At 47.5% G+C, this 16,032-nt stretch overlaps 1 protein-coding gene across 1 annotated transcript; it reads right to left on the bottom strand.

The window, feature by feature from the left end:
• Positions 1-282: 282 nt before the first annotated feature.
• Positions 283-14,797, bottom strand: LOC144106590 (uncharacterized). The gene is made up of 7 exons (XM_077639436.1): positions 14,581-14,797; positions 12,677-12,833; positions 10,773-10,879; positions 8,561-8,699; positions 6,495-6,662; positions 4,858-4,980; positions 283-558 (listed from the first exon to the last, which is right to left on the bottom strand). The coding sequence occupies exons 1-7, from the start codon at positions 14,778-14,780 to the stop codon at positions 370-372; spliced, it is 1,083 nt and encodes a 360-aa protein (XP_077495562.1). The 5' UTR covers positions 14,781-14,797; the 3' UTR covers positions 283-369.
• Between the last annotated feature and the right edge of the window lie 1,235 nt (positions 14,798-16,032).

Genomic DNA, 16,032 nt, shown 5'->3' with positions numbered 1-16,032 from the left:
ATGTCAGTGCACGTTAAAGATCCCCAGGTGGTCGAAATTACCCCGGAGCCCTCCACTACGGCAACTCTTTCTTCCTTCACTCCCTCCTTTATCCCTTCCCTTACGGCGTGGTTCAGGTGTCCAACGATATATGAGACGGATACTGCGCCATTTTCTTTCCCCAAAAACAAATTACTATTATCAGTTCGGACTGAGATTGCCACAGCCACAGCGCAACAGACGGGGCACAGCAAAGAAGACGCAACACACTGTTTTTTTAACACGTCACTGGGCGCTTTTACACGAACAAAGTGATCACTTCTCACTCGTCCCATGGCCCCTTTCTTCACCCGTGCTACTTTTCGGCGTCAATTAACAAAAAAGCGTAGCTCATTTCCCGCAATTTTCAAAGTCGCTGGCCGACGTGAAATTGTTGTTGAAGTAGTCCACAAGCCTCCTGACGAACTTGAGCCTGTGGTAGGCACCTTTGCCGCATCTGTCGGTCGAGTCATCCATTTCAGTGTCGTAAACGGCGATGCCGTAGTCGATTGCCGTGCGGTCTTTTTTCCCTTTGCAGAGCTGGTACAGTAAAAAAAAAAGACGAAACGAGGTGAACAATGGTAAAATCATAATATCAGCGAAAACTTCCGCCGCCGAATGAAACCACCTCTAGTAACCTGGCATCATTGCTCTTCATACTTTCCCCGCTGCTGAGTTGCTACTACACGCTGCTAGCGTATAGTATAGTTATAGTTAGCGTATACAGTAGTTAGTATCAATGCCTTCAATTTCAGCATAGGTCGAATTGGGCTCGGTGGCCGTAAGATGTAGTGTGTCCCAGGCTTCTGCCTGTGGAGTGTTGTGAGCGTGCGGAGGATCATTAGACTGAAGTTTGAAGTTTTGTTCATTGTTTCGTTATAGTGGTAACAAACTCGCAATAAAGCAGGAGCTAAATGCGTAGCCTGACTGGGGCTTCTGCCCTATCGAGTAGTAACGGCAGTTAGGATTCCCCAGTCCCTTTCATGAAAATGGTCCGGTCCTATCGAGAGCTTGCCTTTGCGAATAAGCCCTCAGTTTCGGCGGCACAAAATATTACGCTACTTAAAAACGCAGTGTCAGTTTACAATATTTAAACTCGTCATGCTGATCATTTATGAACTAATTGGCGTCATTTTCATTAACCACTTGCCAGATATTCAGCCCTAGTTTTACAAACCATATAGAGACCAGGTGTCGACTCAAGATGGCTAAATCAACTTCCTGTTACGGCTCCCCGCTTAAAATTACATTTTGTGCGCAAAGCCTTAAATAAATTTCACTCCTTCATTCAGATGTATGCTAGGTTGTCGTCTCAGTTTTCTTCTGCTAGCCTTCGGGAAACAACCAGCGCAGCGCCAATTGTAGTTACTAATTAACTACTTTGTCGAAATTGCCGCCGCGATGGCTGAGTGGTTATGGCGCTCGGCTGCTGGCGCGAAAGACGCGGGTTCGATCCCGTTCGCGGCGGTCGAATTGCGATGTAGGCGGAATTCTAGAGTCCCGTGTGCTGTGCGATGTCAGTGCACGGTAAAGAACCCCAGAAGTCGAAATTTCCGGAGCCCTTCACTACGGCGTCTTTCATAGCCTGAGTCGCTTTGGGACGTTAAACCCCCATAAACCAAACCAAACCAACGTTGCCGAAATTTCAAGAGTGCCGACGCGCTTATAAAATGCCACCAGCCAACACTTGGCTCGTGCCCTCACAGCGCGAACATCAGCGTCGGCAGCATTTACATGCTTCATCGCCCAGAGGCGGACGCGAGCATCACGTCATGGGGTTAGGCACTACCCTTTGGGTTAGGCACCCGTCATGGGGTTAGCCACGTCATGGGGTTAGGCACCCAAAGTCATATATAGCGCGAGATACCGTCACAGTTAAATCGCGTCTTCGAGATTTTTTTTGGGGAAAAAAACAGCGTAAAAAGGCGACGGATGCAGAAAGAGCAGACGCTGCAAGCGCACGTAATATACAGATTTTCACACCTGTCACCTATAATGGACCATCCCGTGGTCAAAACGGGCGAAAACGCGGCTTTTCAGGATAATACTGTAGCGTCGTTAAATTGCTTCTGTGACTCTAAATGAACCCGCCGTGGTGGCTCAATGGTTAGGGCGCTCGACTACTGATCCGGAGTTCCCGGGTTCGAACCCGACCGCGGCGACCATGTTTCGATGGAGGCGAAATGCAAATATAGTTAACCAGCCTGCTAGTTAGCACGCATTAGCTCCATTCTGACGTGCTTCGCCGCTGACAATCTTATGCGGAAAAAAAACGCTGTTCTACCTCAAAGCGCCCAATTTTTTTTAAATTGTATAAATGCTTAGGTGGAACATCCTGTTGAAGCAAAGACAGCTAAAATATGAACGCTATCAACGGCGCCGAGCTCTCAAACGAAGTATACGCTTTGCACTCGAAGGAATGGCATACCCAACTGGCCTAGTGTTGCAAGATGGCGCGCAGTTGCATAGCCAAGAAACTGTAGTCAAAAAATAGCCAACCATGCAAAAAGTAGCCAAAGTTGTGGTTACAAAATTACCGACACATTAGCCATTGGAATGTGATATCACAATTTTTTTTTACTTTCAATTTAAACTCCCGGGTTCGAACCCGACCGCGGCGGCTGCGTTTTTATGGAGGAAAAACGCCAAGGCGCCCGTGTGCTGTGCGATGTCAGAGCGCGTTAAAGATCCCCAGGTGGTCGAAATTATTCCGGAGCCCTCCACTACGGCACCTCTTTCTTCCTTTCTTCTTTCACTCCCTCCTTTATCCCTTCCCTTACGGCGCGGTTCAGGTGTCCAACGATATATGAGACAGACACTGCGCCATTCCTTTCCCCCAAAACCATTATTATTGACTCTAAATGGCGCACATTCTAAGAAGAAATGACAGCTTACTCTTTTTTACTCCCATATAGGTGTATTTGCTTTTAGAATGTACTTAACCTTTAAAGGGCAACTGGAATACTTTTTGAGAATTCCGCGATATTCAAGGATTCAAATCCATATTGGCTGCAGGCAAAGCATTCCAAGTGTTTCTGGCTAGAATTTAAAATAGCGATGTAATCGGCGATTGAATTTTAAGCTTCTCCTCAGTGCATACTTTGCGCCAAGAAAACACACAAGAAAGACGACAACAACTAGCCCCGCAGTTAACTCTTCTAACGTGTATTTTTCTCCTCAGTGCAGCGGAGATTCGCTGTGACGTCACGGAAAGTAAGAGTTCAAACTGCTGCAGTCGAGCTGCTGTGCCTCTGCCAAATAACTCTCAAAAACTGTTGATGCTGTCAAACAACTCTCGGCGGGCTTAGCCTTCCGTGGCTTTTTTTTTTTTTTGCTTCAAGGCAAGCGTTTATGCATTGGAAATGTACGGGTACCTTCGATGACGTCATCATGCGCTCCTCACTTGGCACTACGTGCCGCGGAGAAGCTTGAAGGCCATCACGATTTTAAACGACGATTATGTCGCCATTTCAAATGCTAGTTCAAAAGGACGTCGCATGCTTTACGTGAAAGTTTCACACATTCGACCCCTTTAAGCGCGTCGATTTCTAAAACCTATGCAGTTTCCCTTTAACGGCCAAGCTGAACAACAGGGCACCTGAGTGGTGCGGTCGCTGAACCCAGTGAGGTAAGAACCGTAGTTAAATGTCGCAGCGAAGAAGCTTTGCATCGATATTTTTTTCATCGACACGACAGGTAGCAATCTATTCGAGCGTGAAGCGATGATAATTGATGGCGTTTACTGAGGCAACAGCTTCTCAAACCAAAAAGCACGCGAAAATGAGATGAACTCAAAGCCAAGTAGACAGGGCCTCTCAGGATGAACGGGGATCACGTGACTGTGCACATATAGAGTGCCCGAAATACGGGCCTCGCTTGTAGCGGAAGCCCCGCATTGAAACGTTCCCGTGAAAATTCCCGTGATTCCGCAGTTTTTCCCTATAGCCTATATACGTGTAAACAGCACACGCAACATACGGCGTGTATGGTAAGCGCATGCGGAAAGGCCGAAACACACGCGGACTCCGTACGAGTTCTTTTTTATCGTATGATAGTCATACGGAAACCACGCGGAAAGGATGTGAAAACTATACAAACAAAAAAAAAACACAGGGAAAGCTTACGGATTTCGATGTTTTTCACATTATACAGACACTCTGTTTCAATAATTCCGCCTACGCAGTTAATACGGAACGGCTCAGCCCTTATAAAAATGATCTATAGACAGTCTATAGACTTATTATAGACTCAGCCCTTATAAAAATGGTTTATAGACAGTCTATATACTTATTATAGACTCTATTGCCTTTTTACAGATATTTCTTTTTGTCTATTCATAGTCTATGGACAAAATTCTACTAAAAGTGTATGGCCATAAATCTATAGATTGTCTCTAGACTGTCTATATGATTTGTATTGCCTATAGACTCCGCTCTAGGGTTTGTCTATAAAGAGTCTATAGACTTTACAGACAGAAGTATACGGACAGTTGTGAAATGTATAAAAAAATGTGTAAGGGAGTATAGGGCGTTGCTCGTTACTGAATGCGGGAATCAGTACCATTTTCATACGTTTTTCGCTGGTTTCCATGTTCTCCACGTATGGTTTCAACGTGAATCGCGTATTATGTGTTTGACAGGTTCATGTCAGTTTCGAGTTTGCCGTACGTTTTTGTCCGGATAATCCGTACAGACTCGGTATGTTCATATCAGCCACGCGGAAAACAGACGGAATTACTGGAGTCGCCGTATAGAACATTTAACAAAGACTACGCGCCACTTATGAGGGCCACCAAAAGAAACAACGTCAAAAGGAGAGGCAACGATTTGCCGCCCATACCTTAATTCCGAGCGAGCGTTCGTCATCGAAGGCGATGAACCTCTCGTCCTTCTCGCTGTAGTAGAAAGGCGCGATCGGGTTGGCCTCCGAGAAACCGAAGGCGTAGTCCTTATTCTTGCAGTACTGGGAAATTAGAAAGGGGTAGAACACAGTCAGTGAAAAATTGTCAGTGGCTTAACTTGGCTAACCCTGGAATTCAGCGAACAGGAAGCACGCTTGCTAAGCGTCTGAGGTTCGTCCATGGCAGCTCCGCTACACGCTGGCATCAGCCGTTCTATACAGAGACTTACGTTTTTATGTGCCGGATTAAAAAAAAAAATCTCGTGCGCAAAATAGTGGCTTAATCGAGAGCAAACACCGCTCACAACGTAGAATATTATTGCCTAACTTGTTTTCTTTCTTTCTTTCTTTCTTTCTTTCTTTCTTTCTTTCTTTCTTTCTTTCTTTCTTTCTTTCTTTCTTTCTTTCTTTCTTTCTTTCTTTCTTTCTTTCTTTCTTTCTTTCTTTCTTTCTTTCACATAAAGCTTAACCTACCGTGAACAGTTCAACGCGATAGCGTTAGACATCCCTACCGCGCAAGTACTCCTCCTCTGTCGCTTAGGTTCTGCCTATATTCCCGTGTATGCGGAATCGGTTCACAGATCGTCATTGCGTTGTGCGCGTGTGTTTTTCCCTCTTTATTATGAACATAACACGCGTCCAACCTGTATGTACATTATTGTGTAAATAGAATATTTGTGTATAGTACCATCTCCCCGCTATCCTTTACTGTCCGCTAAATTCTTTCGTTTCATTTCTCTATTCTGCCCGCTATCCGCTGCCCGAGCTCAGGTGCCTCCGCATATAGCGATATCAGATGCGAGGGCTAGCAGAAATCTTTTCCTTCGTTTTTATTATTATTTTAATAAACCACTACTACTATTACTATTCGCAGATCGCTGGCAGCCCACATACCACTCCTGGCGCTGTGGTGCAGCGGTTAAGCGATGCGCCACTGCCCTGCGATGGCAGGTGCTGTCATAGGTGGCGCTCGTGCGACGCAGGTTGCTCTTCTCGAGCGACCACTCGCTGCCAATCATTGGATCTGGCTCAGTGGCTTTGGTGTTCGGGAAGTGATCCCAAGTTCGCGGGTTCGATCCCGGTGATCCTTGGTGATTTAAGTTAATGCGGAGACCACCTCCACTACTGCGCCCCTCATAGCTTGAGTCGCTCCGGGACGTTAAGACTTCACAATCCACAATCCAATACCTAAAGCAGCATGAGGCTTCCCTTCCCTTGTTTTCTAGAGCCGTCGCTTTCTTTTTCTTTTTATGCGGTACCTTGGCCCCGTGACGCATCGCTGTGACGCATGTTTCATTTTTCATTGTCAATAACAGCTGTGTTTTGGGAAATGTTGTTGCAGTATACTCGTACCTGCCTAACATTTAATGTCGTTCTTGTCTGAACATCTTGAAATTCCAGTCTATATTTTCATTATTCTTCTTTTATTGACAGTTAGCCCCCCCTTCCCTGTAACGGAGTGGTTGGCGTTGACGGTAATTGGCGTAAATAATACTGGTCCCTTCTCCTCTGCGTATTGTTTCCCTCTCTTCTTTGAACCGATCGGCGAGAACCAGGGGCACAAGCTGATGACTTACGTCAGCGATGCTCACGATGAATGTCTCGTCGCTGCTCTCCACCTCGGCGCGGTAGGCACTCGTCTCGTCAGGCTTATAGCGCCTGGCGCCCATGCTCACAGTCAGGTACAGTACCGTGCCGTTCATCGCTTCCCTTGACAACTTGTCCAGGGCCTGGTGCCCAGTCGCCTGCGAGAGAAGACCGCGAGCGATTCAGTAGTAAACATTTATCACCACCATCATCATAATCATCATCAGCCTGACTACGCCCACTGCAGGGCAAATGCCTCTCCCATGTCTCACCAATTAGCCCTGTCCTTTGGCAGCTGCGTGCTCCGTATCCCGGCAAACTTCTTAATCTCATCCGCCCACCTAACCTTCTGCCGCCCCCTGCTCCGCTTACTTTCTCTTGGAATCCACTCCGTTACCCTTAAGGACCAGCCGCTATCTTGCCTTCGCATTACATGCCCTGCCCAAGCCCGTTTCTTCCTCTTGATTTCGACTAGGGTGTCATTAACCCGCGTATTCTCCCTCACCCACTCTGCCCGCTTCCGGTCTCTTAACGTTGCACCCATCATTTTTCTTTCCATAGCTCGCTGAGCTGTCCTTAAGCTGCTTTGTCCTTAACCTAAGTAAAAAGCCATAGCGACTTCCAAGCGGAAGATGAGCACTGTATGCCTATCTGCAGGTGCTTTTAACAACTTCCTTAACATGGTGGAGACGGCTATAAGGCCCAACTTATCGAAACACAGCTACTCTCGGCTATGCCACTGATTGATGCGAACTGTACAAAACGCTCGATTCGGAATCTTGACGAAAAGTCGAAGAAAAATTGTCAAGAGGTCCCTGCGACAAATCCTGAAGTGAGCGTAGTATATAGCCTCACGTTTGAGGCGCGGAACAAGTCTGTCCTCATTTCTTATGTCCGCGTCTTTCTGCTCTAATTAATGTGCCTCAAACGTCGACCAACTTACTGTGTAATTAGTAGTGCCTCGCGAAGTCCTTTGAGGGTTTTCTTACCCAGCTCCCGGCAGCCGATATCGAAACCACGCGGCCAGGAAGAGCGCTAGCCACGCCTGCAAGCGCGCGCGAGAAAGCACGTGACAGGCGCGCCAATCTGTGACGCGTGCTCGTAGGCATGACTAGCGCTCTTCCTGGAAAGCACATGACAGGCGCGCCAATCTGTGACGCGTGCTCGTAGGCATGACTAGCGCTCTTCCTGGAAAGCACGTGACAGGCGCGCCAATCTGTGACGCGTGCTCGTAGGCATGACTAGCGCTCTTCCTGGAAAGCACGTGACAGGCGCGCCAATCTGTGACGCGTGCTCGTAGGCATGACTAGCGCTCTTCCTGGAAAGCACGTGACAGGCGCGCCAATCCGTGACGCGTGCTCGTAGGCGTGGCTAGCGCTCTTCCTGGAAAGCACCTGACAGGCGCGCCAATCTGTGACGCGTGCGCGTAGGCGTGGTTAGCGCTCTTTCTGGCCACGCCTACGAGCACGCGTCACAGATTGGCGCGCCTGTCACGTGCTTTACAGGAAGAGCGCTAGCCACGCCTACGAGCACGCGTCACAGATTGGCGCGCCTGTCACGTGCTTTCCAGGAAGAGCGCTAGCCACGCCTACGAGCACGCGTCACAGATTGGCGCGCCTGTCATGTGCTTTCTCGCGCGCGCTTGCAGGCGTGGCTAGCGCTCTTCCTAGCCACGTGACTTGGGTTTCGGCCGTGTGCAGGGCCACAATCTGCATGCGCCGCAGCGGCGACGGGAATGCCATTTTCGAGAATTCAAAAACTTCTGTGGATATTACTAACGGCAGGCTACAAGCCGAGCAATAGATAAGGAGCCTAACAGTAATAGATAAAAAGTCAACTATTCAATATTAGTTGAGCAGCCTGCTTGTTAGCACGTCTAAGCTTCATTCTGATGCACTATAAAGTTGGCAGTGCTACGCCAAAAAAAAAAGCACGCTTCTAACTCAACTCTAAAAGCTTAGCTTTGTAAATTGCTGACAGCCTTCGGTGAAATATTTTTGTAATTTTTCGCGCACTAACCTGGAGATGAAAAGCACCAAGAAACGAGGACACTCACCAGGTTGACTCCGTATGACTTGTCAGGCATGTTGAGCTGAACCCAGAAAGTTGGTGGCATTAACCGCGCTTCGGCCCACGGTCTGTCGTCGTTAATTTCGTGAGTCAAGATCAGTAAGCCGTCCATCCAGAATGTGTCCCTGACGAGCACGAAAGAATTGGCAAGCCCTGTCCAGCAACGTTCCAACTCTGCACGTGCAAAGCGTATATTCTGAGGCGCAAAAATACTACGCGTGCCACGGGTTGTCTGACTTGCAACCCCACAAGATTTTTTTTTACAGGATAGCAAAGATGAACACAATGCAAATGCATTGCGTAAACCTGGACATGAAAAACAAAAAAAAATTGGCAGTGGTTTAACTTCGCTAACCTTGGAATTCAGCGAAAGCAAGCACGCTTGCTGAACGTCCGAGACTCGTCCATGGCAGCTCCGCTACACGCTCGCGATAGCCGTTCTATATATACCCACACGCCCATGTGGCTATGACATAGTATCACATGGTCTTACGACACCCCATCGGATGGCATCACTTGGCTTCAGATCACACCATCAAATGCTAAGGTCAAAGGTCAACCCAAAGGGCACCCTGTCAAGGTCAAACGTAATAAGTCAACTCAAGGTCAGAGGTGAAAGGTGAACTAACGGTCAGGGGTCAAGGCCAGGGGTCAAGGGTCCGACACCATACCTGTACCTCATATGGTCATACACGGCTAACGTGGTTGGGCAGAAGGTTGTTCAAGGTCATTCTCCGGCCTACGCGACGACTGCTTTACCTAGTGTAGTGAAGCTTTTCGCTTCAAAAACAAACAAACCTGTTTTCTACAATACTGTCGTAAAAGTTAGGCTATAGGAGAGAGCGTCAGATATTTTCGGGACTGTTCGCGGCGTTGTAGGCGCACTATCTGGAAAATTCCCCGTTATTTTCAGATAAAATGCTGCAGAGACCGACAGCAATTCCGCTTCCGACGATAGTCGAGTGAGCTTGCCGCTGTCACCGCCACTAAGTTTACTCTGAGCGCACTAGTTCTCCAAATAAAAAGTTTACTTTTGAAGCTCTCTTCGGGGTATACCTGCCTTTATTACTGGTATCATCAATTGTGAGAATATACTCGCGGCAATGAAAAAAGTGACTAGGATCTCTACATGGTAAAACTGGGTCGGCTTCCTTATCATGGTTGCCTAGTGAGCAGCACAGCTAACAGCGCCCTTAAACTCTCCCTCTCTTTTTTTTCGTTAATTTTAGTGGCCACAGTTGACCCAAATATACTAATTCTAAGCCTGCACTAATGAGAAATCCGCATAAATTGCAGACTGGTCGCCGGAGCTAACTGTACAGCCTCCTGAATACTTTCGTTCTTCCTATACACGATATTGTGACTGGTTTATGACTGGTATTCGTCAGCTACAATGATGTTCTATGTGAACCGCCTGTGAATAGTGATAACCCAAAGTACCTGTCGCACTGTATGCCTTCTAAGGGAGCGCACAGACCTCGTCAAGCCTAGTATGGCTCTTTGCGTTTTTCTCAGTATCCGCAATTCTGAAATAAAATTCGGTAGATCGATTAATTGATTGATTGATAGTCAGGCCTTTAGCCATTCCCGGAAGTGAGCGCCGTAATGAGCTAATCAAACAACTCTCGAACCGGGCACTAATGTGCCACTTTCTACTTCCACGTACATTTAACGGTACTCATACTCGCTAGGCTAATTGACTATACCCTCCGCATAAACTTACGTTGAGATTCCGAGAGCAAACTATACTTTTCCAAACCATAACTAGTCGCTTCTGATATAAGTTTGCTTCACTGACCTATTATTTCTCGTACCTGTATGCTATCTTGATTTCAGTTATGATTGTGCAAATCTACAGTTTTATTCAAATATCTATGTATGATGTATTCTTGGGTTATTTCTGATAATATTTGGAAACTAAGCTTGTTTGTGTTATTGAATACTACTCAAAGTTATTATTGTATAGTATCTGCTATTCTAGATCTCTCCATTGTTTCTCTTAACTATTGTTAATAACTATGTCGACACTGTCTTGTAGAGGTTGTCTGGGCCATGTCAAGCTGTGATTCACAGCTTTTAGCCCAGATATCCTTCCAAACTTCTGGTAAAATAAAATGAATTAAATTGAATTGAATGAAGGAAACGTGAACACATGTCTAGTAAAGGGTCATTGCATAGCACTCACAATCACAGCTCACCATATCCTTTTCAAGATGTCTTCCACGAATTTTAGAAATGAGCTACGGACAAAGAAGTGGAGTGACCGGTCAGGTTTCGCCACTCGGTTGAGTATTCCTTTCATGTCCTGAAAAATCGAAAGGATTTACAAATATATGACCAGGCCAGGCGCCTAGCTGCCAAACATGGCGTCAGAGTTCCTTGTTTGCACTTAACGACCGGCTTTAGTCGAGCGAGGAGAACGCACAGTGCGATCATTGGCAAAGGGTGACTCGACAGCCGATGCCACGTCTCCACGACACCACGTCTTCGTAGAAGCAGATTGTCGCAAAGCTTCTATGAAGACGTGGAATCGGCAATGAGCAAAGTTAAAAAAAAAATAGCCCACTGCACTGATGGGAGACTTCAAAGCCAAGGTAGGCAAGATAGGCAAGGGTTTGTTGAAGTTATATCAATAAGCATTCGGTAAATCTTCTAGACAGATAGGTAATTAGTTTCACCCCTTTGTGCAGGGGTGGCGATAACTGCCGCTCGTCAATTTATTCGGATTAAATGCCACTTTTACTCTATCTCTTTGAAAACTGCTTTCTCGCCTTCACTTGGCCTTTTGCTTGCACTTTTTTAAAACCGAGCGGGCCCTGCCTGGCTGTTCCTAAACCGCAGTGCACCTCGTATCTCTGTCTGCCACGTGCACTGAGGGCTGGAGGGAGTTATACTGGATAGCAACATCTTATCATTTCTCTGTCTTGCATGCAGCAGCAGGAAATTTCATCCGTGGAGTACATGGATGGATGGATACGGCTGAACCCTTAAAATGGGCGGTGGCTCTACCCACCTAGCCATGACTTATTTGATTTTAGCCACCAATCGTATAACCTTCGCTTGGTTACTTCTACCCGCTTAAAATCTACTTTCCCTTCACTATCCTTAAACCCCAATGCCTTGGATAAATCAGCCCCGCTGCCTTCCACTGTAGGGTGAAGCCTTTTACAGAAAAGTATCAAGTGTTCAGCCGTTTCCTCCTCCTCTCCGCACGCAATGCACAAAGTGTCTATCTCCTGGTACCTGATTCTATACGTCTTAGTCCGCAAAACTCCAGTCCTGGCCTCAAACAACAAAGAACTTCCCCTACAATTATCATAGATATTTTCTTTGGCAATTTCCTGCTCAAAAATCCTGTATGTTCCCAGTGCTGATTTCGTCAGCATCCCTGTTTTCCACAGAGCCCTCTCTGTTTCTTTAACCTTTTCCTTTACCGATAATTGCCGATTTGCCCCCCCCCCCCCCCCCACCCCTTACTTCTGTCCAGATATTTGCTTGTCAATTTTCTGGTTCGCTTTCTCCATTTCGTGTCAACATTCTTTATATACAGGCATCTGAAAACTTTCCTAGCCCACCGCTTTTCCTCCATCTTTCTCAATCGTTCCTCAAATGCTATCTTACTGCTAGCCTCTCTGCTCTCGAAAGACGCCCATCCCATATCACCCTGTACCCCCTGATTTGGTGTATTGCCATGTGCTCCCAAAGCTAACCTCCCTACTCCCCGTTGTTTAATTTCTAGCCTTGCTTGAACATCTGGCCTCATGCACAGGACCGCATTACCGAAATTTAGGCTAAGGACCATCACCCCTTTCCAGATCCCTCTTACCACCTCATACCTATTGTAATTCCACAGTGCCCTATTTTTCATGACAGCTGCATTCCTACTATCTTTATTCATTACATATTTTTCATGCTCTGTCAGATACTCAGCATCGTTATTTATCCACACCCGAAGATACTTGTACTCATCCACTACTTTTAGCACGAACTCCTGTATTCTATGCTCGCCGACCATGGGCCCTACACCAGCTCCCCCTTGTTGACGCTACGTGCAGGGGCAACAGCAAAAGAAAACCCACTACGGCATAACTTACAAACGTACACGGAGGACGGTGAACAGGACGGTGAAGTTGTCCCTATTGACGGCATAGTGCGGAACGTTCAAGTATCCCCAGTGGTATATCTTCTTCTGTAAAAAGTCTTGCAGCGTTGACGGGGCCGAAGGTGTTGTTAAGAATTGTATCGTTTTGGGGTATTGGCTGCAACGAAATTTGCATACCACGTCTTGCATGACTGCTACAGTACGAATAAAGCTTCTTATTCGACTTGGGCGGATAATTAAAAGAATTTTAACGTGAGGGCGGTAAAGGCTCCGTTACGCAGTGTCGGCGTTGCGGGCGATAAATAGCGTGGCGCAGATTGGCCCTAGCAGCCGCCCCCATAGAATCAACCCAGGTCACGTGATGGTGTGGGGTAATCACGACCTACCCACCGGATTGTGAGAAAACTAACTGCACTGGCAGGTGGCAGTTAAATTAATGATTGATCGCGAGAGGTTGCTCGGGAAGAACTTGGTTTGCACAAGACCCACCGGTGGCAGCACCTACCATCGCAGGACAGTCGCGCATCCCTTAACCGCTGCACCACTGTGCCAGGAGAGGCATGAGGACTCCCAAGGATTTATAAATGTAAATTTAAGAATGACCAATTACGCATACATGTCCATTAACGCTTTCCCGTCGTATCTTTAAGGAAGAGCTTAAGTGTATCCCGGTCCTGAAACATGCTCATTATAAGGATATTCTGAATAGCTTCGTGTATTTTCTATTCTGTATGCATCACGTGTTAAGGTCATAGCCAATAGATATCGAGATAGAATTTTATTCTACACTCTCACAGTTAAAGGTCTGCTGGGGACGCCTCTCGGTGGGCATTACGCTCGTACCATAGCCTATTCCACTTTTCCTCATTCGCCGCATTCCTGCTAAGCCAGAGCACAGTGAGTGGCCTCTGCGAACGATAGGGGGGAAAATTGGAGGGTAGCCTCAGGTAGCGCGGCACACTGCTCATGGTATTTATTTTGTTATAACGGCATCCTTCGGACCTAACTAGCAAGGCGCGCGAGCTGAGACAGCTTGGCGCGCAATTTCGTGTTCCCGCGATCAGAAAACTGCGTGCGACGCCGCATCGGAGAGCGAAACGCGCAAAAACACGCACGTTTCCACGTTGCCTCGTTGCTATTTGCAGCCAACGTTGGTTGCAGCGTCGTCTGCTTGGCTCATGGGGGAAGAAAAACTCAGGAGAGAACCTGACTATTCGCGCTGCACGCCGGAAAACGTGACGGAATTCACGCGTTTTCGCAAGGGCTACTGGGAGGCTTTGGCCATAGGCGCAGCCAATAGTAACGCTGGGCGCAGCGGTGTCGTCTGCTGCATTGTCTGCTGCGCATGCGCAAGCGCGCCGAGACGGCGGCGAAGCAAGGGGGAGGGGTGTCGATGGGATCCGGCTTCAAAAAAAATGTGAGGCTAACCGCCTCTCCCGACTTCTTTCCTTCTTCCATGGCTTGGCTGTTCCGCTGACGGGACAACCCCCTACTTGCAACGAGCACCGGAGCGTTGTGTTTCGTCAGCAGAATAGCCGTGACACATAAACCTCGCGTGGCATTTGGTGTTGTTAAAACGTTGGCACAGAGCGAAAGAATACATAAAACTGAAACGTAACTGGTTCCCGCACGCTTCGCAGTGTCCTGGCAGAGTGCGCAACGTAGCGCAACAGCGCATCGACATTTCACATTTCAAGCGAAGTGTAGCCGTTTTAACCGAACGCTGGGCACCGGTTTCGTGATCTCTACAGAACCAACATGGCGGGCCTAGTTCTTGGAGCGCCCCCGAGATGGCGCTGCGCATTTCGCATATCGTCCATTGGCGAGCGCTTTATGCGCACGTGACGCTAAACGACCCTCTGGTCGAGGCTTTCGTGACGTATGCTCGTTATGCCAACACTCACAGGTAGTCCAGGCTGACCCCGTGCTCAGTCTTAGAGTACTTGGCTGCCGTAGCCTTGAAGGCGTCGAACGACGGGCCTGCGCCCTTCCCCTCGAGGAAGCCACTTTCGTCCTCTTTCGCCTGGTAGAAGTGGTAGTCGCAAAGGCCGTCCTCGGGAAAAATGAGCTTGGGGTCCATCTTGTCCCCGAAGACGCACATCATCCATTTCGCCGTGAGAGGCTCTGTGAGGGAGGAGGAGGACGACAGGGGGTGTTCGAAAACGCGCCCGCAGGATAACGAGAGGATAGGAACTTACGTGAGACTCGGGGAAACATACCCAGCAATTCTGGACAAGAGCATTTTCGAGCAGGAAACCGTGTATGAACGCAATTTTTTTCATATCATGTGAGATTTCACTATAACAATCAATATATCCGCAGATCACCCGACGGCAGTCTTGTATTTTTTCTTTTCTGTTCACTTTTTGCATTCGTCAAAAGCATTCCCCATTGGTTTTCTATGACAGTCTTAACTGTTCGATGCGATCAATGGAACAAATTCAAAAGAAAAATTTTGCTACGTATCAGTATAATGGACCATTGCCTTCAATATTTCCTTAAAAGTGCCTCATATTTTCCAATTTTCAAAATTTTTGTTCGAGAAAGCAGGACATGTGGCATAAAAGGGCTCTCAGATCGTCCGAGTGAGACGGCTGACAGTGATAGCTTTCACACTGTCCAGGTATCTCGCTGTGAGGTCATCCTCCGCGCTGTGATTGAAAATTTTCAAGTCGCATTCCAAGCGTACAGATGTAAGATCGGGCTAAAGAAAAAACAATTGCCCTGCCCGCACCGTGTTGCGACGCAACGGGCTATTCCTAGCGTACAGTGCATATTTGAAGCGGACGAAGGATAAATATTTATTTTTTCTAGGGAATGTTACGTTAGTATAGCAAAGTTACTTCATCGTCAAAGCACGGCGTTCTTTTAGCGCTGAGTGCATAGCTGGAAACCGACTGCACGTTTACAGTTCTGTGTGCCGCACTAACCACACCACTTGGAGGAGCTACGTCCGTTATCTGGAGGTATTGAAAAAAAAAATTACAGGACGATAGCAATGCGCAACGCAGATTCTGCAACAGCTGTTGAAGTGCTCATATTTGACGATATGTTTGGTTAAAGAACATGAGAGCCATTTCACATCTGTATAGTTGTAGATAACTTTTTTTTACACACATGCCGTTTATCGGCTAGCTAACCTCTGCACTCCGCCGCTCTAGGCGCGGAGTGCCAGCGATGGTCCTCTCCTCGGGTGGCGCGTTTCGCAGCAGCTGCCGCTGATGGACCGTGCTGCATTCCACCGCTCTCTCCCTCCTTCTTCCACGGTGACCACCCTCCGGTTACGCCTTCCTACACTCTTACTATGCTCTCGTCCTCCTACGTAATCCTCCACCTCTTTCCAGGGTAAGCACCCT

This window comes from Amblyomma americanum, chromosome 10, assembly GCF_052857255.1.
Source record: "Amblyomma americanum isolate KBUSLIRL-KWMA chromosome 10, ASM5285725v1, whole genome shotgun sequence".
Taxonomy (NCBI): domain Eukaryota; kingdom Metazoa; phylum Arthropoda; class Arachnida; order Ixodida; family Ixodidae; genus Amblyomma; species Amblyomma americanum.
The sequence above is the reverse complement of the archived record's forward strand: the minus strand, read 5'-3'. Positions and strand labels throughout refer to the sequence as shown.